At 36.7% G+C, this 25,885-nt stretch overlaps 2 protein-coding genes across 4 annotated transcripts in view; both read left to right on the top strand.

Moving 5' to 3' along the window:
- Positions 1 to 372: 372 nt before the first annotated feature.
- fuca2 (alpha-L-fucosidase 2) lies at positions 373 to 17,331 on the top strand. Of its 2 annotated transcripts, none has more exon segments than NM_001004115.1 (7): positions 373 to 584; positions 2,709 to 2,896; positions 4,618 to 4,957; positions 7,542 to 7,752; positions 8,188 to 8,378; positions 11,107 to 11,215; positions 13,453 to 14,085. In NM_001004115.1, coding segments are annotated over 7 exon segments (1,362 nt in total). In that variant the 5' UTR covers positions 373 to 399; the 3' UTR covers positions 13,591 to 14,085.
- Positions 17,332 to 23,428: 6,097 nt separating this feature from the next.
- hivep2b (HIVEP zinc finger 2b) overlaps positions 23,429 to 25,885 on the top strand; it is a 42,322-nt gene continuing 39,865 nt past the window's right edge. For both annotated transcript variants that reach the window (XM_087289762.1, XM_087289760.1), the window contains exon 1: positions 23,429 to 23,747. The gene's annotated coding sequence lies outside the window, so the exon portion shown is untranslated. The remainder of the gene's footprint in view (positions 23,748 to 25,885) is intronic.

Genomic DNA, 25,885 nt, shown 5'->3' with positions numbered 1-25,885 from the left:
TTCGTTATTTTTTCATTAAGTTTTCATCTTCTGTTTTCCTCTATCATATTGCTCGTGGATATTATTCATCACTATGTATCTAAATTTATTTTATCTATTGTAACGTTCAACTACTCTTCAATAATGAAAGAATAAAAGGTGGACGTAATGATTATTTATAAGGCCTTAAGCGATTTCCGCTCTTCAGCCAATCACAACTCACAAACGTCGCTGTACGTAATTAATATTCATAACCCCAGCCTTCGCCATAGTACCTCGTAGTACTGTCATTTTCCTGTCAGACAAGTTGTCAAAATGAGGAAGTTGAACCAGTTCCTGTTTTTTCCAGGCGTTTTGATGATGTTTTGCCTTTATCATGTGATTTCAGCATCTCTCATGTGATCGCTGTGGATCAGGACGATGCGTTTCTTCGGTGTTTTGTCCGTTTGTTTACTCCTGATCGGTTGCTGTGTTTGTCAATATCAGCCTACGTGGGAATCAATTGATTCAAGACCTGTACCGGAATGGTTCGATCAGGCCAAATTTGGGATTTTTATCCACTGGGGAGTGTTTTCAGTTCCCAGCTTTGGCAGTGAATGGTTCTGGTAAGTCTGCAAAAAAAAGCCTCTCCACGAATAGAGTAATATTGAGGTAAAGTTGGTTTTATATTCACGCATTCGTTCAGTAACATGCTCCCTATATTGTTTACCATGATACTTTGAATATTCTGTCTGAGATAACATGTTAGTATGACTTCAAAATAACATTACCACTATTTAATTGACTGTGAACATTGTTGTACTTTAATAATCATTGGCTGCTAAAATGATTTTAATATTTAGAGTTTGTGAAGAATACTTTTCTGAAATTATATTATTAAGGAGAAAATCTAAATGTGTGAATATAACCCCAACACTTTACTTTAATGCAAAAACTATATTAGAAAGTTTCACGACTGTACTAAGATGGTGCTTTTTCTTGCATATGATTTGCATATGTGCTGCAATAAACAATGATGGGGGTAAACTTGAATATTATGTAAATATGCTCATTTAGGAGTATCAAAACAATCAGTAAAAATGAATATGGTATATTTTGTTTATTGTTTAATTTTTCTTTAATATCTAGTTATTTTAAAGGCATTTACTTTTAGTAAGTAGTATTCACAACTAAACTATGGACTATTTATTTCTAAATTGTTTTAAATATATATATATATAAAAACACTTTTTTGCTGTTTTTCAACTAAGAAAGTAAATAAGCAAATGTATTTATATTAAATTGAAGTATATTAGTGCCATCTGGTGGAAATTTAGCTTATATTCTTAAAAAAAAAAGGATAGCGATGCTGTAAATGATCAAATTCTCATTTGAAAATCTGTAAATGTTATTATTAGTTTATAAAATAAAACAAAAATAGAACATGTTGCTCAAAGAAATCTATTAATGGAAAGTTTTGAAGTGGTGTCATTTTTTTCCCCCTAGAGCTGCATGTACATAGCTGTAGAACTTCACCCATTAGTATTTATGTTTTTTATGCTTTGCATTTTAAAAAACTGTAAAAAAAATATATATTTCATTTACATTTATTTATTTTAATTTTATTTATTTATTTATTTTTGCAGATGATCTAATAGTAGTTTTGTAGTTTAGATTTCTTTGAAATGTTGAATGTGTAAAAAATTAATTGTTAAACATTTTGATGCAATTAAATGCATGCTTCACCCAAATGTTTTACTTTAAAGTTATTTGTTACCAAAACAAAATAATGTAAGGTAATGTCATGTAAAATAATCTAATTTAAATGAATCGATTACAACATAATAGCATGATGTGTGCATTTTTCAAATTGCTCCAGTAAAATTAGATGTTATGCACGTTGATAGTTATCAAACACGTAATGTTTATCATAAGGTCATGTCTTTGTAAATAAAGCGAACCACTTTTTCCACATTCATTGTCTTTGTGGATCCATAGCAGCTAACGCCTCATAATTAATTTTAGCCCTTTCCATCCTCCGAGCCACATGGGGCGTAACAAATATAAACAGATTTTATTAATGACTCATTTATTAATGAGTAAATATAAATGAACAATGAGTAAGATATTATAAATGCTTTAGCAGTGTTTTAATGATAGTTGATAGAACTAGTAAAATGTTAAAAATAATAAAAACTAATATCTTAATGCATTCTTAAGCACAGTCAAGCTGCCTTTAGTCAAACTTTCTGTTTGTTTTTAGACAGGATTAAATAATTTATTTATTTAATCCTGTCTAAAAACAAACGGAAAGTTAAAAAGATAGTGTTTATATACAGATAATTATCCTATTATTATTATTATTTTTAAATATTTCTCAAATGATGTTTAACAGAGCAAGGAATTTTTCACAGTATTTCCGATAATATTTTTTATTCTAGAGAAAGTCTTATTTGTTTTATTTTGGCTAGAATAAAAAACGTTTTTAAATATTTAAAAAAACATTTTAAGGTCAAAATGAATAGCCCTCTTAAGCAATATTTGTTTTCGATTGTCTACAGAACAAACCATCATTATACGATGCTTGCCTAATTACCTTAACTTGCCTATACCCTAGTTAAGCCTTTAAATGTCTTGAAAAAGTGTCTTGAAAGATATCTAGTCATTATGTACTGTCAGGGGGGCTAATAATTCTCACTTTAACTGTACATATAATGTATATGTGGTTATCTTGTGTTGTTTTCTGACAGGTGGTTCTGGCAGGGACAGAAATGGCCGTCTTATGTGAAGTTTATGGAGCAGAACTATCCTCCCGGCTTCACATATACAGATTTTGCTCCTCAGTTTACGGCTGAATTCTTTGATCCCAACGAGTGGGTGGACATCTTTGCTTCGTCTGGCGCCAGATATATTGTCCTCACAACCAAACATCATGAAGGTTTGTGGGAAATTCCGACACAGACTACACTGCATTTTATTTCCGCATATTATGTAACTGTAATTATTTTAATGATACATAATTATACTGTAACGTATTTTAGTTTTTGCAACAATGACAAAAGTCTGCAGTAAATGTCAGTCACAACGTTTCTGCTCTGATTTTAAAAAGTGTCATTAAAAAAGCAATTTTAATCAATTTAGTTTTTTCCATGGCTGAACCGTGGCACAGTGGTTAGCACTTTCGCCTCACAGCAAGAAGGTCGCCAGTTCGAGTCCCGGCTGGGCCAATTGGCATTTCTGTGTGGAGTTTGCATGTTCTCCCCGTGTTGCCGTGGGTTTCCTCCGGGCGCTCTAGTTTCCCTCACAGTTCAAAGACATGCACTACAGGTCAATTGAATAAACTAAATTGGCCGTATTGTGTGAGTGAATGTGAGAAAGTATGGGTGTTTCCCAGCACTGGGCTGTGACTGGTAGTTGGCAGTTCATTCCACTTTGGAAATCTCTGATAAATAAGGGACTAAGGCATAGGAAAATGAATAAAAAAATTTTTACTATTAGAAGCTGACATTATATATACACACTTTTGCTACATAACTGTATTTAAAGCCTTTATAAATGTGATTTTTGCACAATAGATCCCTTTTAAAATACTGTTTAATTTAATTTAATGTAATTTAATTTAATTTTTGGGTTTGGAAGGTACCACAAATTGCCTCTAAAGAAATCTAATAATAATAATTATTATTATTGTTATTGTTGTTGTTGTTGTTTCATTATTTTATTTTTCTTTCTTCAATTACCTAAATTTTATTTTTTAATTTAATAAAATTTAATTTTATTTTATTTTATTAAAGTCTACAGTTTATTTTCTTCCGAATCACACATTCAGTTGTCCTGACTAAACATCAATAATATTTTACTTTATTTTATAAAAGCCTTTTTTGTTTTGTACGTAATATAAAAAACAAATACAGTTTTTCTGATGAAATGACAAAACAAGGATTTGAAATGAAAACACTTTTATATTAAAAACACAAAATTTTTGTTTAAGTTAACTGTAATAACCCCATTCAGAAAAATTGTTCACTGTTAGTTCATGTTTACTAATGTAATTTCAGAACTATGTCCTGAATGTTTATCAGTATGTTTTAAGATTAAGATAATTTTTGATTATATGATATACAGTTAAAGTCACAATTATTGGCCCTCCTGTATAACTTTTTCCCCAATTTCTGTTTAACTGATAGTTAAGGGTTTTATTTTCAACACATTTCTAAACATAATAGTTTTAATAACTCATTTCTATTAACTGATTTATTTTATCTTTTCCATGATTACAGAACATAATATTTGACTAGATATTTAGCAAGACACATAGTATTCAGCTCAAAGTGCACATTAAAGACTTAATAAGGCAAGTTAGGGTAATTACGCAAGTCATAATGCTACAGTGGTTTGTTCTGTAGACAATCAAAAACAAATATTGCTTAAGGGGGGCTAATATTATTGACCCTAAAATGTAAAAAAATATATAAATAAATAAATATTATATACTGCTGAAATAAAACTAAGAGCTTCTCCAGAAGTAAAAATTTTATCGGAAATACTGTGAAAACTTCCTCGCTCTGTTAAACATCATTTAGAAAATATTTGAAAAAAGAAATCACAGGAGGGCTAATAATGTTGACTTCAACTGTACATGTATGTTTATTTCCCCAGGCTTCACGATGTGGGGCTCCAAGTACTCGTGGACGTGGAATGCAGTTTCAGTCGGACCGAAGCGGGATCTGGTGAACGACATCGCCACTGCTCTGCGCAAACGCACTGACCTGCGGCTCGGCCTCTATCACTCACTGTTCGAGTGGTTTAATCCCATGTTCAAATCTGATTCTGACAATAAGTTCAAAACCAACGTGTTTCCCACTGCAAAGACCCTGCCTGAGCTCTACGAACTCATCAACACGTACAAACCAGACCTGCTGTGGTCTGACGGAGACGGAGATGCACCCGATCAGTACTGGAACAGCACTGGCTTCCTCGCATGGCTTTACAATCAGAGGTAAGTCTGAGTGTTTAAATATCCAATGCAAAGTCCATTTCAATCTATAACCCAGACTTAAAGGTCACACTTGCGGTAAAAACAAGTCAATAAAGAAAAGTTATTTAATTGTTTGTTTTTTTATGAAATTAGGGCATTAAGTTTTAAAATTGTATTAAATTAATTAAACTTAACTTGTCCATAGTGTATGTGTGTATGGGTGTTTCCCAGTGATAGGTTGCAGCTGGACAGGTATATGCCGGGTAAAACATTTGCTGCATAAGTGGCGGTTCATTCTGCTGTGGCGAGCCCTGATTAATAAAGGAACTAAGACGAAAAGAAAATGAATGAATGAATGAATGTATGTTCTAAATCCTAAAGGGGTAGTTCACCCAAAAATGAAAATTCTGTAATCATTTACTCACCCTTCACATGTTCAAAACCTTCTGTATTCTGTCAATCTCAGTTTTTAAAAAAAGGGAAACCAACCCAAACGTTTACCTGGAAGAATTTAGGAATATACGATGCAATCTACCAACTTATGTACCAGTGTATACATATAGTTAAAAATCAGATGGACAAGTATCTGCTGCAGCAGTGATCGGTTCAGAGTGTTCCAGAAAGAGTATTTCCGGACAAAGCTTGATATTCACAGCTGAAGCTTATGCCCTGTTTTTAGCTCTGGAACAAATAGAAAACAAATAGCAACAGCAGTTTTTAATTTGCACAGATTCCTGTTTACAAGTCAAGCACTTGAATCAATGAAACTGATCATCCTATGATTTTTAGTATAATAGAAAAAGTCGACCTTTTAAAGACTAAAGACTTTGATATTATTTTTTGCTGGAGATATGGTATTCATTGGAAACGAACGTGCAGATAAAGCAGCCAAGTAAGCCCTACAGTTGGAGATTACAGAATGTAAAATTCTTATCTGATGTTAAACCCTTTTTAAATATGCATACCTGTCAACCCTTCCGTTTTTCCCGGGATTCTCCCGTATTTTACAGTTCTATCCCGCTATTATCCCGTAAAGGTATTTTCCCGTATTTCTCCCGTATTTTCAGCCTTTCTCTGAACAGTCGAGCCTTCCTATGCGCAACCCATACCGCCAAACCACCAGGGGTCGCCCCTTGCTCTAAAACGTGAGTCTTCTGTGCTTTTGCATTGTTTAGGAATGAAAACACTTAGAAATAAATATTAAAAACGGCGTGATTCCATTTCCTTTCGATTACAGGTGCCATCACCCGTCCTATACAATCCTCAAAACAGTCCTATAACGGTGCATGCCAGTCAGCTGTTTATTAGTGATAAACTGATGCTGTTTCCCAAACGGATTCTGTACACGCGATTTGAAGCGGAGAGAAAGTCTGGCTTTTGGGTGCGTGTTTAAACAGACATACACACATAATTAATTATAATAACATATAAGGATGTCGATCTTGGTGTTTTTTTTCCCAAACACAACTAATTTCGTCTTAAATGAGCATAAAAGGTTACAAAAGCAGTGGAATGCTTTCATTTTAACGTCTGCATTTTTAAAGTGACACCTCTTATTCAATGTAATAAAAAAAAAATCTTAACAAATGAGAGATCCATTCGTTGCTCTATAATCAGAATGTGTCAGTTATACTGTGGAGAAACGGCTAATGAGATTGATAGCTTGATTCTGTTTCATTATAATAGTCATTAATTTTAATAAGCTGAAGTTTGCTAATGTATTTGCTGCTAATGTTTATTTTTTTCTGTTGTTAATAATAATAATAATAAAACATATTACTGACCATTTAACTGTTCATGTACAATGAAACAGCTCTAAGTAAACATATTTAGTAATTTGGGGATTGTTTTGGGGGGAGGGGTCGGGGGGAATCCCTTATTATGGTGGGCATATCCCTTATTTTCACATCCCAATGTTGACAGGTATGAATATGTATTTTAATAAGAAATGGCAAGTGGAATGGGATGAATGTAGGAATAGCAAATTGCATGAAGTGAATCCATTTGTGAATGAAAGAAATATTTATCATTTTGAAAACAGACATGACCAGGTAGTACATACGAGATTTAGAATTGGACTTACACACGGATATTTATTGAAAGGGGAATAAAAACCTATTTGTGACTTGTGTAAGAATATTTTGACGATAAAACATTTTAATAGAATGTGTAGTTTTTAAGTGATATTAGAGAGCGTTTTTATTTGGGAAATATTTTAAGTGAAATGTTTGAAAAGGTGCCTTCTGGAGCAATTTTAGAATTTTTATCTTTAATCAAACTAAAAGATTGTATATGACTGACTGTATGTTTTCAGTGTTGTTGCTACTTGTATGTTTTTTTGTTTTGTTTTTTACAATGTATGTTTGTTAAGAAACTGATATGATTATATAATGTATATTTAGTATATGTTTTTGCCATGAATATAGCCAATGCTGCTGATATGTTATTATAACTTAAATAAATAACTGTCTACTGTTGAACACAAAAGAAGATATTTTGAAGAAACTGTAAATCTGTAAGAAACTCATAATGGAGCACTTAAGGGAGAGTAAATACTGGGAAATTTGTGATGCAGTGATGTACCTAATGTCATGTGTGTTTCCAGCCCTGTACGTGAAACTGTTGTGACCAATGACCGCTGGGGTTACGGCTCTATCTGCAATCATGGTGGATATTACACCTGCTCTGACCGCTATAACCCAGGCCACCTGGTGAAGCACAAGTGGGAAAACTGCTTGAGTATCGACCAGAGATCCTGGGGCTACAGGAGAGAAGCCAAACTCAGTGATTACCTGAGCACTGAGCAGCTCATAGCAGTGAGTGAACCCTTACAATCATTTAAACACACATTTCTGTGTTTGTGTTTTTATTATATTCTGTTGATGTCAAAAATAGTCACCCTCCTGTGGAATTTTTACTTTCTTTTTTAAATATTTCCCATATGATGTTTAACAGAGCAAGGAAATTTTCACAGTACTTCCTATAATATTTTTTCTTCTAGATAAAGTCTTATTTGTTTTATTTCAGCTAGAATAAAAGCAGTTCTTATTTTTTTAAGAACCATTTTAAGGTCAATATTATTAACCCCCTTAAGCAAAAATTCTTCTGCCACTTTTCCAAATGATCAACTAGAAGTCAAGTTATTATTTGTTGCTCTTTCAACTGGGATCCATGACAAGACTTTTGTCCGGTAGTGTATATTGTGCAGCCCTACAGTACAGTATAGTAAAAGTTCTGTTTGTGTTCTCCAGTCTCTGGTAGAAACGGTGTCCTGCGGGGGGAATCTGCTGTTGAATGTTGGTCCCACTCATGACGGTCGTATCGTGCCCATATTTGAGGAGCGTCTGCGTCAGATGGGTCAGTGGCTGAAGGTGAACGGAGAGGCCATTTACAACAGCAGCGCATGGAGAGTCCAGAACGACACCGCCACTCCTGGAGTTTGGTCAGTTTCCTGATCACACTGTCAAAAAGGCTTTTTTTACTTAGATATTTTGTCTTTAAAAAAAATCTTAAATCAAGCATTATTTTCTAGACAAGCAAAAAATATTGTCTTGTTTTCAGAAATAATATGCCAAAATTGAGTTTTTTCTTAAAACAAGCAAAATAATCTGCCAATGGGGTAAGCTAAATAATCCTGTTTTTCCGTTCCACATCAACTTATTTAGCTTACCCCATTGGCAGATTATTTAGCTTGTTTTAAGGAAAAGCTCACTCAATTTTGACATATTATTTCTGAAAACAAGACAATATGTGTTGCTTGTTTATGAAAAGATTCTTGATTGAATAATTTTTCGATATTTGGACTAGAAACAAGACTAGTATAAGTAAGGAGAGCATTTTGCACTTCTCTCATACAGTAACTTCCTAATCAGAACCTCTAGTTTCCTTTCTTATTTCTGATTTTTTGGGTGAGGAATTGTTTGTGGTCATTAATCACTCACCATCATGCTGTTCCAATAGACCATCATGTCATTGGCCCATAAACATTTCCTGCTTGTTAACAAACTACTTCATAATTGTAACAAGAGGCAATTCAATCATAACTAAATGCTAACATCTAATATATACATTACTTATCATAACATAACTTATCAATATGTGGCTCTTTTTGGATTCTCGGAAGCTATATAAATTAAAAATGAAAAACAGGAAATTTGTTGGGACCATTGTCTTTGTTTACATCCCTCAATATGGTCTATATGAACCATAATTAATTTTAAAATGAATTACGCAAAATGGAAGTGCAAAATGACAATGTCTTTATACATTTATCAGTATAATGGTAAATAACTGGACTTTCTAATCAAACCATCCTTCTCCAATCTTTTACCAAAAATGGAAATAAGGGCAGTTATAATCGCTAAAAATGTGGGAGAGCGTTGCTATTATGTGATTGTATTGTATTGTGCAATATGGAGCAGTTAAGTGTTGATGTTAAATCAAATGTAATTCATAAATTCTTGAAAATGAAATGATTCAATGCCAATAATTCTCTGTGGTTACAACTGAATTAGTTACAAATATCTGTATAAAATGATAAAACATGAAATGATAAAAATATTTGATAATTATTGTACCCAGCTTAAATGTAAAATAAAATTACCAGAGAGAGAGAGAGAGACAGAGAGCAGTGAGTAGGCCCTAAAGAGAGCCTGAGAGCAGTAGAGCCAGAGCTGGAGAGGAGCTGAGCAGAAAAGAGAAGAGCAAACTATTTTGTATCTTTCTTGACCATGTGACCAAAGCATGAGACATACAAACTGACCAATAAACATGGGAACACATCGTAATACCCCCAAAGTCCACACACCAGTCTCATCAGTATCTCCCTTTGGAATCTGTATGAACTCTCTTGGTGGAAAAGACACGTTTAGCCATATAAACAAATACAGATGATAATTTGGCTTCCTGCAGTTTGGTGCAAAATTAAAATGTAGTTATTTTATGCAAAATGAAAATTTGTATTATATTATTTACATTTGCCTTTTACAGCCACAATTTTAATTTGTAAATTACATTCTGATTTTAATGCATTAAAAGTAGCTAAATTAAATTGAAAATGTCCACTGCAAAAATGCTTTTCCTACTTAAGGTTTTTGTCTTCTTTCTAGTCCAGATGTCTAAAGATTCTCAAATCAAGAAGCATTTCCTAGACAAGCTAAAATTATTTCTGAAAACTAGACAATATTATGTCAAAAATCAGTATGTGTTTCCTTAAAAGCAGTAAAATAATCTGCCAGTGGGGTAAGCAAAATCATCTTATGTCAAAGCAAAAACTAATCTAACATATTGTCAGATTATTTAGCTTGTTTTAATTAAAACCTCATTTAATTTTGAATAATTTATTACTGAACACAAAACAACATTTATTGCTTTTCTAAAAAAGGCTTCTTGATTTAAAAATCTTTAGAAATTTGGGCTACAAAGACAAAACCTCAAAGTAAGAAAGCATTTTTTGCAGCACAATAATCAACGTGCATATTAAAATGCATTCTAAGCCAAATGTAAAGAAAAAAGGTAGCAAAGTTGTAAATTACATGTATTTTTAATGCATCAACACTCACTCTTAAGATGTTTTAATAAATCACCATAAATGCCGAGTCAGAGTGGTTTTGAAAATGCGTTCTCTTGATGGCTGGTGTGCAAACAAATTATTTAACCAGTTCTTCTCTGTGAACCGGTCGAACAAGTCATCATCAGGAGTCATCTGGCTATAAAGTTTCATGAGATCCATTCATTCAAAGTCTTCAGTTTACCCAAACTCTGAATCAGTTGTCAAAATCAGTTGTCAAAAGTACAAGTTTGGTTCAGAGTTGATGCTGCTGTTTTAGTTAGCTTCACAACACGCTGAACCCTTTCAATGAAATTTTCCAACTTTATAAAGCATTATAAGCATTACCTTTGCTTCTTGAGGAGCCAAACAGTTTTTTCACCTCTTGTCCTTCACTTCTTGTGCCATTTCTTGTTTTAATTTATGATAGTAGCTTGCTCCCTCCTTAGTTGTAAAGCAATGCTGCACCGATCGACTTCCACAACCAACAATCTCACATCCCACACTGGGAAAAAAAAACTTTTCTTACTCATGGTTTTTGTCTTGCTTAAAGCAATGATTGCATAAATATTCTTGCATATCGGTCAATTAAATGAAAGCATAATTTTGTTCATTTGAACAGGTATACAATGAATAAGCAGAGCGGTGCCATCTATGCTATTTTCCTTTCATGGCCCAGTGACGGCATTGTTGTTCTGACTGATCCTGTGGTGTCTGCAGCCAAGACTCAGGTAATGTTCACTGCAGAAGTAAAAAAAAATGCATTACATATCTTATATATAACACTTGTTTGCTAAGAGCATTTTACCCTCTGGTAAAACTTTATAATAATGCTCCATGTTTAGTCATATTTGTTAATGTTAGTTAATGAAAATATTTCTTGTTAAATGTGTGTGGCATGTTTGCTGGTTCGAGTTCGAGCTGGAGTTTGCATGTTCTCCCCGTGTTGGCGTGAGTTTCCTCCGGTTTCCCCCACAGTCCAAACACATGTGCTATAGGTGAATTGGATAAACTAAATTGGACGTAGTGCATGAGTGTGTGTGTGAATGAGTGTGGATGGATGTTTCCCAGTACTGGGTTGCGGCTGGAAGGGCATCCGCTGTGTAAAACATATGGTGGAATAGTTAAAAATGGAATTTACAGAGCCCCTGTTATGCATTAAAAAATGTCACGTTTTGGTTTTGGGGGTCTCTTTAACAACAGGTCGATATGCATGTTAGGTCAAAAAACAATTTCCTTGTCTTATAATATGCATTTATCTTTACCTAAAAATATATTATCCTTAGCGTGATGCTAATCTGCGCTCATTGTTCCGATGACACAGTCTGTTGTGATTGGTCGACTGCATTCAGTGTGAGACAGAAAGAAATGCCCACCACGGCTTATCAACAATATTGAAGTAGTCCGAGTGCAGAGTGTTTGTGTGAGCATAACTGCCAACACTTCTGTTTTTCCCAGGAGTCTTCCGTATTTCAGACCCATCTCCCGCCACCCTCCCGTTTTGTTATTTCTCCTGGAATTTCAGTAGTTTTAATATCTGATCGCAGCAGCCACCCGAAATCTGCTCCATAGTACAGTTACTTATTTCACAGCACAGTTATGAACACCTCACAGTACAGAGACACCTCACTCCCGAACATTTTTCAGAGACTTTTGAAAAAACCATTCCACTCCTGGATTTGCAGGAGCCCAATGCAAGAGTGCATTAAAGCAATGCAGTTAAACACCAGCATATTGCTCTATACTTAATCATAAGTAAAAACAGTGACACACTTTCAGTGTTAATGCACACAGCGGCTAAAGCTGAACTTTTTTTAAACTTTACCACCGCATGTGGGTAGGAACAGCTGATAGTGGCCATAGTAACAACAAATGGCAGTAGATCGCAAGCTCACAAACACATTTAAATCCGTAGGGAAAGCAGCACGCGCCGCGTTTTCAACATGGTTTTAGACGTGATATGAGAATATAAAGAGTTAATCAGAGACAGTACAAGCAGTTACAAGTAACATCACAATTAAACACTTTATTTGCAAGCTGGAAAAAACAAGAAGGCAACCCCTTTAATGGCACTTATTTACACTTGTGAAATGAAGGAACTGATCTAAGAACTGTGTAAGTAACTGTAAAGTTCCTGTCAAGCTCTGATAAAGTCTCATATATCAACAGTCTTTTCTGGTCCTACCTTAAACAAATGGCTGATAAATCCCTCGTTGTAAGCATGTAGATTGCTGAAGCACTCGTCAGAAAAATGCCAGGAACACAGCACAAGGCTGGGGCGATAATGCTGAGGTATTTTTGCAAAAATGAACATCAACTATTGACTCTTCGCAGCCTCATCTTTGGGTAGGCAAAATAGCACTAACTTTCCCCTCACACTTCAGACCACAGCATCTTCGCCACTTGATTCAGCCGGGATCTGCTACAGTGTTTGCTTTCCTTCTTTTTTTGCTGCAGTGTTTTTGGCCGGGGGTTTAAATTTTCCCTGTCTGCACGCTCAACAAATGGGCAGGGCTTGAGTTCTGTATCGACGTCACTCCGACACAGCTAAAGATTTGTTACCTCCACGATTCATTTAAATCACTCTAAGTTGACTCTTTCATAGATGAATCGATAGTTTTAAACATGGCACACTTTCAGATTTAAGCCTTAGCTGGATATTTCACTGCACTTAGAGCTGTGTTACACACTACATGGAAGGTCATTTTCAAAAACTCATAGGAGGGGCTCTTTAATGCGGTGCTTCTTGTGTGGTTTGAGACCCACTTTATATAGTATATCAGTCAGGCAGTGAAGATCACTGATTTTTAAAGTAATCAGATCTTAAACATGGCACTTTTGTAATAGCAAGACAGTTCATCGGAAGCACTTGGGCTAGCTGACTGATAATTGAAAGTCCATGTGGAAAACCACAAGAATGGCTAAAATTAGGATCAAGCCTAAGAAGAAGCTTTTTTTTTTCAATCAGGTGGCGCTGCTGGGCTCTGGGTCAGTGACATGGCAGTCGACAACTCCCACAGGTCTGAAGGTCAAGCTTCCTCCACTGACCCCCAGTCAGATGCCCTGGTCCTCAGCCTGGACCCTGCGGCTCACCGGAGCACAGTGAAGTCTGCAGAAAACAGCCTCCTCGCTGGGATATAAAGCGTAGAGCTGCTCCGCTGCGTTACTAAATGTTGAGAAGGGAAGATTTTCACCTGAATGGTAACTCTTGCACTAGAGATAATGCACAACAGGTTCATTTGATTACATTGTTAGTTAATTGTTTGTTTTGCTGTGCTTTTTTTGTCAAATAATTTCTTTTTATGAATCAGTTTCTATTATTTTTTATCTTAAACATACGGGTGAATGAAGAAAATGAGTTATAGAAATACGTTTTGAATATGAATTCAGGTGTCTTTTGATGGTTGTTGATTCATTTATGTGTTTGCAAATTAGTATCTGCTTAAATGATGGATTGTTATTATTAATATAGTAGGGGTTTAATGTTTCACACAATCTAATTTTTATATAATGGCTCAGATAAGTTTGGTATGTTATGGAGAGAAAATTTTTGCATTGTCTTATATTATCTTTTAAAATAAATAAACAGATATCTGAAGTTTTTGGTTGATGTCAAAGTGTTTGTTTTAATATATTGCAGAACATCCACACAAACAAATTAGACAAATCTTTATATCATTTTATACAACAGTTCTGTCTGGTTCTCGAATCTGACTGACTGATAGATATTGAAGTTATATCAGCATCCGCACAGCCTCTTCACCCTTGTGTATTACTCCACCCACACGAGTGGCAAGCAGAGGACTACAGTTTGACAAATATTGCAGCTGTTTGACAACTTCATGTACTTTTGAGGCTTTTTAGGTGAGAATGTAGTTGTTAAGACTGCAACTATGCAGTTTATTTATAAGGATAGTGGCTATTTAAAATATTTAAAATTGCGGATTCAGTGCATCAGCGGCCATCAGCCTGTCATACTAAGCAGAGCAAAGACGGTTGAAATTCCGCCTCTAGATGGCGACCAAGAGCACATAATAAGTCCTAAGGGGAGAAAAAAAGCATTTTTTTGTGGACGTTTCAAACTACAGCTGAACAAATCATTACAGATCAGGTAAGTGACATTCTAAGTCGATCTCTCTCTTTTGTATGTTGTAGTGCTGTATTTATACCATAGTAATCTGGTAGTGTTTGATTTGCTTTTGGCTTTTTCTGAGTTATTGTGATCTCCGAATAGCAACAGAAAAATACTGGGAAATCTCTGTAGACTGATGGCATGTCATGTCGTTCAGCCTTATAATCTTAAAATGTAAGCAAAACCAGCTGTTTTGTCATCACTTTAGAAATTACGCTAGAGAATCATTCAAACACTAGCTCTAAAGTTACATTGGTGAATTAGGGCATACTCACACTAGACCAGGGGTGGGCAATCTCGGTCCAGTAGGGCCGGTGTCCTGCACAGTTTAGCTCCAAACCTATTCAAACAGACCTCCCTATAGAGTTTTAGTGATCTTGAAGACACTGAATAGTTTGTTCAGGTGTGTTTGACTAGTGTTGGAACAAAACTCTGCAGGGACACCGGCCCTCGAGGATCAAGTTTGCCCATCCCTGCACTAGACTATCCGAATGGTGCCCAGGCGCATTTCCCGGATGGTTTGAGAAGTGTGAGTGGTCTGAATCAGGCTCAAGACAAGCGTGCTTCAGCACGGTTCCAGGCAACTGTACATAGTGTGAGTACACCCTTAGTAACGGCTTCTGCTGTTCTGACGTCAGCTGCAGATGTGAATGAATGGAGGAAGAAAGTAGTTCCTCACACAAAAGGATTTTTAGACTCTCCATGTTTGATTCTCTTTTTTATACATACGATTATGTCGTCAAACAGTTGTATAAATGCAATATCACACTAGTAGCAGTGCAATATGGCTGTATATCGTCACTGGTGGGACACTAAAGCCTGGTTTATACTTCTGCATCAAGTGACCGGCGTAACTCACAGCGCAGGCAACGCGCGTAGCTGTGCATTTATACTTTGCGCGCTGTCTCTGTTGGTCTGCATTAACACTTCCGAAACGCTAGTAGACAGTGAGGTGTAAATGTTCCTCTGTGTTGAGTTTCCCCGGTTTTCTTCCACCATCCAAATATGCTCTATATAAATAAAATAAGCCTAAAACTTTTTTTCTAATGTCTTACACTCAGGAAGTTCTCCTTGGCCAGCAGCGGGAGAGTTGAGATCGACCTGAGCTCAGTCTCCCCTCGCTCTGCGAAAGAGAGAAGCTCTGGGCTCGAGGATTCCTTGAGCTCAGGGCTCTCTTCCGGGACAGCACGCCAAACAAGCTATGTATAAATCGTGAGCTAAGCGTGAACTCTTGAAATATTTCCCAAATGATGTTTAACAGAGCGAGGAGATTTTCACAGTATTTCCTATAATATCTTTTTTTTTCTAGAGAAAGTCTAATTTGTTTTTTAATATTTTTAAAATCATTTTAAGGTGAATATTATTAGCCTGCTTAAGCAATTTATTTTTTTGATTGTCTACTGAACAAACCATCGTTAAACAATGACTTGCCTAATTACCCTAACTTGCCTAGGTAACCTAGTTAAGCTTTTAAACGTCATGTTAAGCTGAATACAGTGTCTAAAAACATCTTTTAAAACATTATGTGCTGTCATCATGGCAAAGACTGTGTTAAACAGAAGTTGGGGAAACAAATATACAGGGGGGGGGGGTAATAATTCTGACCAACAGGATGTAATCTTTGAATCTGAACACGCAGAGTCATGTTCATTTCAACATGTTCAGTGAGAGTTACCCATAATGCCGTGCTGGTGTGTGTCTCTGAAAGGGGAGAGCATCACATGCTGCGCTCAGACACACGTGCCGCTGCTCCCATATCAGAAACTCCCTATCTGAGTTATTCAGGGCAGCAGAGCCAAGAATAGTCCTGCTGTTTGTGAACACCAGACACACTTTAACTCTCTCCGCAGAGCTAACTCACCACCACCAGCAGCTGTGTGTGTGTGTGTGTGTGTGTGTGTGTGTGTGTGTGTGTGTGTGTGTGTGTGTGTGTGTGTCACAGCAATTCAGGATTTTGTATAAATGCATGTGGGGGGCAGCACAGTGGCTTAGTGGTTAGTGGTTCACCTCACACCAAGAAGGTAGCTGGTTCGAGTCCTGGTTAGGCCAGTTGGCATTTCTGTATGGAGTTTGCTTGTTCTCCCTGTGTTGGCGTGGGTTTCCTCCAGGAGCTTTGGTTTCCCCCACAGTCCAAACACATGTGCTATCCGCTTGTTAAGTGGTGACGTGTTTGTGACGTTTGTAATACTGTTTCCGGGTCCAAGCCGCCATTCATTTTAGTGGAGAAATCATTCGTTTATGTTCACGTTTTATTCCTATCACACATTAAAGTTAATTTTATTTAAAGTCATAGTGCACACAACAATCTCTGGGCTTGCTGCATAACAAATACCAAAAATTTCACAATTTATCAAAAAATGAATCACTTTCTGGCCATCAGATATTAGGCATGGACATATATACTACGATCGTGATTTTCGAAAGCCTTAAATCGCTTTGTAAACGTTTATTATTACCATTTCATTAGTCTCCCCATTCAGTTGAATAGAGCGCTTGGACCCGGAAGCTGCTTCGTGTGACGTCACTTAACAAGCGGATAGGTGAGCTGGGTAAGCTAAATTGGACATAGTGTATGTGTCCGTGTGTTGCACCTGGAAGGGCTTCCACTGTGTAAAATATATGCTGGATAAGTTGGCGGTTCATTCCACTGTGGCGACCCCTGATGAATAAAGGGACAAAGCCGAAGGGAATTGAATAAATAATTGTAAATTTAGTAAAAAAACAACAAAAAAAAATTTAATTTTGTCGGTGTGAGTGAAAATGCAACGTCACGTTCACATCCCTGCTGAAATATCCAGCTGAAACCAGCTTAGGATGGTTGGCTGGTTTTAGCTGGTCAACCAGCCTGGTTTTAGAGGGGTTTTGACCACTTCCAGGCTGGTTTCAAGCCATTTCCAGCCTGGTTTTTGCAGGACAGGATGGGAGATGACCAGCTAAAACCAGCTAGACCAGCCTAGCCAGGCTGGGAGCCCAGCTATGTACAGCTTAAACCAGGATTGTCAAGCTGTTTTTGGATGGTTTTAGCTGGTCACTTTCAGGCCTGACCAACTAAGACCAACTAACCTGGTTTAAGCTGTTTTTTTCAGCAGGGATCGCATGCGTGTCTCTCTTTTTATTTTATTTTATTTATCCTTTATTTTGCCAGGAATTTCCCATTGAGGTCTCTTCTACCTGGGGGTCCTGGCCAAAATGGCAGCACAAAAAGTTTCAGAAACAAAAATACACATACATAAAATATCACAAATTAAATTTTTACACAAAACATTCACATGATTCTTCCAGGTAACACACACACACACACACACACTCATACGCTAAGGCCAATTTAGTTAGTCTTCAATTCCCCTATAGCGCATGTGTTTGGACTGTGGGGGAAACCCACGCCAGCACGGGGAGAACATGCAAACTCCACACAGAAATGCCAGCTTACCCAGCCAGGGCTCGAATCAGCGACCTCCTTGCGTTCAGGCGACAGAGCTAACCACTGAGCCACCATGCTGCTCGCAATCTTTTTGATTGAGTGTCACTCAGATGCACAGGAGCTGCAGCTCTGGATCTCAGGGCTGTAAATGAATGCCAGGGATGTTCAGATGAGCAGACCTTCTACAAATCACTGCATGACAGACAATACACTGAATTATGACCAAATCCATTAAAGCACAGCTGTCACTGTCTGTGACCTGAATAAAGATCACCACAGAGCGCAGCTCAAGCTAAACACTGCTACACCTTCACACACAGTATAAAACTACTAAAACCCCTCAAGGCATGAGTTGCTATTTCACAAATACAGCTGAAGTCAAATTAGTCGCCCTCCTGTAAATAAATTTTCCTTTTTTTTATATATATTTCCAAAATGATGTTAAACAGAGCAATGTCATTTTCACAGTAATTCCTATAATATCTTATCTATTTATATATATATATATATATATATATATATATATATATATATATATATGTATATATATATGTATATATATATATATATATATGTATATATATATGTATATATATATATATATATGTATATATATATATGTATATATATATATATATATATATATATATATATGTATATATATATGTATATATATATGTATATATATATATATATGTATATATATATATGTATATATATATATATATATATATATATATATATATATGTATATATATATGTATATATATATGTATATATATATATATATATATATATATATATATATATATATATATATATATATATATATATATATATATATATGAGCAATATCACACTCGTAGCAGTGTGCTATGGCTGTATATCAGCACTGGTGGGAGGCGTGCGTTGCAGCCGAGTGCCTTACCGCCCCACCAGTGCTGATATACAGCCATAGCACACTGCTACGAGTGTGATTTTGTGTTTATACAACAGTTCCATGGCACAATCTTGTACATAAAAAAGAAAATCAAACACAGGGAGTCCAAAACTCTTTTGTATTAGGAACTACTTTCTTCCGCCATTCATTCACATCTGCAGCTGACGTTAAAACAGCAGAAGCCGTTACTAATTCACCAATGTCACTGTAGAGCTAGTGTTTGAATGACTCTGTCTAAAGTGATGACAAAACTGCAGATTTTTGCTCACACTTTAAGATTATAAGGCTGAAAGTGACATGAAATGCCATTCATCTACAGAGATATTCTCTTACAATGTTACAGTCTACAGTATTTCTCTGTTGCAATCAGGATTTCACAATAATTAACCCTGAAAATAACAACGAATCCACTAACATTACCAGACTGCTGTTGTGTTTGCGATAAGGAAAAACGCTAAACACATGCAGACTTTGCTTATTTCAATCTGCCAACACAACACACATTCCTGATATTTGAGCAAATCAGTATAAATACAGCACTACAACATACATAAAGAGAGATCATCTGATCTGCCAACATGTCTCTGAAGACCCGGGAGACCGGGGGGGAAGAAGTTGTTCGGGGGTGTGGTTGAGAACAGGATGCAGCGGGTTTTGGGCAGCCACTTTGATCGGGTATTGCACTGAAGTTGGCAACCCGGAGGTGTTTAGTTTACCGACTATATCAAAGAGGGCGATGGGTGAACTTAAGGGAGTTTTTTTTAAGAAAGGAATAAAAACGGGATGTTTACGATAGACTGGTCTGAAATACGGGATACTCCCATGAAAAACAGAAGTGTTGGCAGGTGTGCTTACCAGTTTAATATTGATTTGATCTGCTATAGTTAGAAATCAGACTGTTATATCTTCTAAGCGTAAGGGCTTAAGGCTGATTTATACCTCTGCGTCAAACACCGGCGTATGCTACGGCGCTGACGCATAGCCCTTCGCCGTGGCCATAGGCGTCACTGACGTGCACCTCTCAAAAAATGTAACTACACGTCGCAACAACGCGTAGCGCAAGCTCTGTGATTGGTCGGCTTGGTAGCGCTGACGAGTCTGGGCGGGACCGAGAGCCGCGTGAATGGCACGAGCCTGATAGAGTGATTGTTTACAAGTGTGGAGTCCCGTGAAGGAGCTCCGGATGGAAAGTTTTGTTTTGTGTTTACCTCATAGTTAAAGTTGTTGCACGACTGCCGGTTCCTGCCTCAAAATGAGCGAGTTTGAGCCACTTGTACATCCAGAAAGTGTTCCGGAAAAGCAAAACAGTAGAGAAGAAACTCGACACAGAGGAACATTTACACCTCACTGCCAACTAGCGTTTCAGAAGTGTTAATGCAGACCAACAGAGACAGCCACGCGCGTTGCATGCGCCGTGGGTTACACTGGTCACTTGACGCAGAAGTATAAACCACGCTTTATTATGCGGTTCTGTCGGCATCTTGTGTATAGAAAACGTCAACTGTCGCAGACGAGCTGTCTCTCAGAAATTGTAAATATTTTAAAATAGGCACTATTCTTGCAAATAAACTGCACAGTTGCAATCTAAACAACTACATTCTCGACAAAAAAAGCCTCGAAAGTATATTTGGTTGTCTAACATGACAACCAAATATGAACGATTCATGAACGATTTGTTTATTTTGAGCAAATTTTCAATATGACTCGGGAACTACGAGTCCTCTCGGGGAGTGATTCGTTCATCCGCGCGTGCGCACATTTGTGCAGGTGGCATCGTTCATTTCAAGTCTTGTGAGTCGTTCATCGCGGAAAGGCAGAAGCCAATCATATGCGTGTAGAGCCAGGAAAAGAATTGATTCGTTCACCTCTCGAGTCCTCTATCGGGTCTGAGTCATTCATTCATCACGGGCCAATGTACAATGTACAGACCAATGACTGTAAAAAATATGGACGACGCGACAGCCCTTTTTCCCATTGAACGCCTTGAGGGCAAAACGCCTGCTTGACGGGCACAAACTGTCGCAAAAGACTGCTGAAATTGGAGCCAGACATGCGCAGAAGGACTGTCTGATGGAGCCAGAGGAGGAGCCGCGAAAATGAGCAGAGTCGAGCTTCCAATCAAACGCTTTATGTAAAATCAACCACGCCCCCCGAACTTCTCAGCATGCGTTTGCTGTCATATCAACACAAATGGATGTAATAACGTTAACAAATATGAGGGTTTTATATATTCAATCGCGCCAGCTCCAGGCCGCAGCGCATAACTTACTCGCGGCGTCGCGGGGTGATTCCGGCTCGCATGCGGCAGCGCCTGCTCGCTCGGCCGCCGCATCTGGCTCGATTGACTCGGACTGGAATCGGGCAGTGAGTCCAGGCATCCGGAGTAGGTCCAGCAGAGGTAACATTAGTCAGTCTGAGCTCTAAGAGATAAGTCTCCGGCAGGCGAGAATCTAGCCGGAACTGTGTTTTGCTATCTGGGTGGCTAGGCGTGTATCAGCAAACTAATAAAGCCCGAAAAAAGCCCTGAACTTAGCGAATAAACAGTGTTCCACCAGGATCATGTATGTCAGAAACTGTAGTTTACTGCTGAACTCATTTTGTCATGGTAAAATAACACAGAAATCGAATAATAACATTTCAGTCTACTTCAGTCTCCTGCCGAAGCTCAGACGCCGCGCTTTGAGAAACTGTCAATCACAGCTGTGTATCACGATGACACGCCCAGCATTAAATTACTGCTAAAAACAAACTGTTTACAAAAATGAAGATCTGCACCTATTTCAGCACAATAACCAGAGCCTTAATCGACCAGAACTATCTTTCGGGACATTTTATTGCAAGTGTAATATTTTTTTTTATTTGGGCTCAAGTCTCCTTCATTAACACGGAGGAGGCGGGCTTTATGACTTGTACTGCAGCCAGCCCCCAGGGGGCGATCTAACGGCCGAAACCTTCACTCAAACGTAGGCTTGCGGCACACTTGGTACAGACTGTGTACGTTGGTTAAGATTATATGTGACTGTCAGTGTAACATGAATGAACCACTGACATTTGAAGACATGAAGAGGTGAGCTGAGCAAAGAGACAACAATACCTTCATAGACAAAAGTGCAGGTAAACATTGAATTATTATTTTCTCCTTCTTATAGTATTGTATTTATGACTTATTTGTCGTGTGATCAACTGTTTGGGCTTGTTGTAGATGTGTTTGGAAGCAATTCGTAACATTTTAATAATATTTTGGCAAATTGAACCAAATGAACGAAATGACTCAAAAAAAGATTTGTTCATCTCGATAAACGAGACTTAAAGATCCGAGTCAGTAAAATAATCCAAACTTCCCATCACTGGTTGGCAGGTATTGCTTAACTTCCCCATGCTAATGTGGGAGAGATGGTCATTAATGGGCGGGGCTTTCCCCCCTCTGATGACACGTAGACCCACAAAGGGAGAATGTCAATCAAAGAGTTTCTTCTTCAAACAAAACAATACGTTTTTTTATTTCTTAATGGAACTGTATCAGTTCCAAATGTTACTTTTTATTGGAATTCTTTTGTTTCGGATATTGATTGGAGAAAAATATGGCTCATCCCAAATAACTACTTAATTACAAATAAGATAAAAGAAGTTTCATTCAGAATTATTCACCGTACATACCCAGTCAATACTCTTTTAGTACGATATAAAAAAGATCTTAATATTAATTGTTCATTTTGTGGGCAGCACCCTGAGTCCCTGGTTCACTTATTTTGGCAATGCAATTACTCAAGGTTGCTTTGGAAAGACTTCTCACTTTTTATAACTGAGAATGTTGATGAGGAATGTTCCTTGCTGTGGGAGAATGTTTTATTTGGTTTTGTTGATTATGGAACGGGGGCTTTACATAAAAAGAAAACATATTTTCTTAATCTTCTTGTCTGATTAACAAAATTTTATATCCATAAATGTAAATTTTCAAACCAAAAACCCTTTTTTAAAATATTTTGCTTACTGAAATGCAGTATTACTTTGAAACAGTGTCTAATTCTTTTACAAAAAAGGCTTTAAAAACAACAGAAATTTGTAAATTATATAATCTTTTTCTTTAACTTGTAATGTATTTACCCCTCCTGTTTTGTTTTTGTCTGTTTGTTTATTTTTTTGTTATCTGTTGTTGTTTCTTTTTCCAAAATTGTTGCTCTTTTTGTCTCTTCGATTTCCTGTTAACAAACTGTGATTATATATTCTCATTTTCGTATATTAATAAAAAAAAATCAAAGAGTTTCTGTTTTTATCAAGTGTGATTATATAAACAATTTAAATGAATACTTTTTACCATTATATTCACAGACTGTTCCCACACAACTGCGTTTAAAGTGCATAATAGGTGCCCTTTAAAGATTTCTTTATGCAGGTGTGATACTCTAAGCTAACGTCCTTGCTTTCTTATGTCTGTGTTCATCTTCCGTCTCAGATTCCCTCCGGCTTTCCCTCCCTTCCTCTGCGTTGGGATTGTGAGCAGGAGTCTATTTCTGTCGCTGTGTGTGTGTGTGTGTGTGTGTATTCATCTCCGGCTGCAGCAGCGTGTGTTCAGTGATGGACGTCAGCCTTCAGCCAATCAACACGCTCATGTTTATGCCAAGAAGCATGATCATTTTCCACTTACTTCCCACTGCTCTTGTGAGTAAGAGTATTGTAGCGATGGCTAATAAGGAGAAGTCGGTGTAAAACGGCACTCTTGGCAGACTCACACTGAGGATGGGAACCTGACCTGAATGAAGATCTGGCCAGGTGAGAGAGAGTTTGTCTTTTAATATGAGCTGAACGCGCTACTGTAACGACAGCGTCAAGGCTTCTTTAATTCTGGCACATGGCTGGGATGCTGGATATATTGAGCTTTCGGTTGGTGTTGTGATGGTTGGGAGACTTGTGTGAGAAATGACTTTAATTGAGTAGTGGGCGCTTTTTTGTGAGTAGGTCTTCTTAAAGAGACAGTATACCCCGAAATAAAAACTCTGTCATTGATTGACTAAACATTCACTTGGTTAAAACCTGATTTTCTCTCTTCTGTTGAACATGACAGAAGATATTTTGAAGAATGTTGACTTCCATACTGTACTCGTTCTTGTTCCTACTATGGATGTCAGTAGCTATGTTGCCATGCATGTATTGTTATGAGTATCCTGGAATATCTAAACCACTACATCAGGAAGGTTTGCTGTTTATTAGTTATTTTACTTTACTAAGAAATGAACAGAGTATTGATCTATTTTTGATTTTGTCACTCTCTGTAATAACTACAGTAGCGGCTTCTGTGAATGAATACATTTTTACATTCATTAGAGTTTTAATTTTGTGACCTAATGTTTATTTTTATCAGTCGAAATATGATGTGTCCATTCATTCATGAATATTCAATTCATTCATTCATTCATGTTTCCAATAACTCCACTGTGCTGTAAAAATAAAAATTTGGATTGAAAATATTGGTTTAGTTTAAACTTTATTGTCTGTTCTGCTTGACACAGAAAGGAAATTTTTCTTCAACACTGGATTTAGGACAACAATTACAAACATACAACGACACAATAACACTTATCAACACAACAACATAAGTTAAAAGTTTAAAAACCAAATTAGCCCCATGCACAATACTGCAAATCATACTTGGTAACCACCTCATTCACTACAAACATTGATCCGGTTTAGAACAACAACTGCCATTGGGATAAATGACTTTTTATAGGCATTTCTTCGTGCTTTAGGAATTCTAAACCTGCGTCCTGATGGTAGCAATTCAAATGCTGAGTGAAGGGGATGTGTATTATCTTTAAAAATCACAACTGCTCTTTTTTCCATAAAAGAGTCAAATAAAATCTGCAATGAATGCTGTTTGTGACCAGTTATCTTATTTGCCTGGTTGATAATTTGCGCTAATTTCTTTTTCTGTTTAAGTGTTGTGTTACCAAACCATGAAACAATATTATATGTGAGAACACTCTCTATAAGTGATCTATATGCCAAGTTTAAAGTCTGTGTACTAACATTAAAACTTCTCAATTTGCGGAGGAGATAGAGGCGCTGACTTGCTTTCTTATAGAACGCCTCTATATTACTATTAAAATTCAGTTTATTGTCAATAATTGTGCCTAAATACTTAAAATTTGAAACCTGCTCTATTATTTGTCCGTTTATGGTGACTGGTTTAAAGAGTCCAGTATCTACTCTTCTTGTTTGACTCCCCAGACATAACTCTTTTGTTTTCCCAATATTTAGGTGTAATGAACTTTTGCCAAACCAATCTATAATACTATCAATATATCTAAAATATAAGGAGCTATTCATTTCTTCCTGACAGGAAACCAATGCCAGATCATCAGCATATTTTATGAGTGTGAGATTGTCATCAATATTGCACTGCAGTTCATTAATATATATAGAAAATAAAATAGAAATGAGGATTGAAAATATTAAAATTAAAGAGTGCTTTATTTACCAAATACATATCATTTTGAATCTATGAAATATTCTGCTACAGTCCATTTTTGTTGACATTTAGACTTTCGAAGATCTAAATAAAATGTATCTGCTGTTTGAGAGACACAAATCAAAGCTCAAACACAATTATATATTACACAAGAAATATGACTAAATTTAATTCAAAGCTTTATTCCGAAACCTCTACAAAAGAAAAAATTAAGTAACAACACACGCACGCACACACACACGCACACACACACACATACATATACAGTACCTGACAAAAGTCTTGTCGTCGACCCCAGTTGTAAGAGCAGCAAATAAAATCTCGACCTGTAGTTGATCAATTTTCAAAAATGGCAGAAGGTAGATTATTCTGATGAATCATCTGTTGAACTGCATCCCAATCATCACAAATACTACGGAAGACCTACTGGATCTCGCAATCA

This window comes from Danio rerio, chromosome 17 (assembly GCF_052040795.2).
Source record: "Danio rerio strain M-AB ecotype USA chromosome 17, GRCz13ab, whole genome shotgun sequence".
NCBI classification, from domain to species: Eukaryota; Metazoa; Chordata; class Actinopteri; order Cypriniformes; family Danionidae; genus Danio; species Danio rerio.
This window is presented reverse-complemented; position numbering and strand designations above follow the sequence as displayed.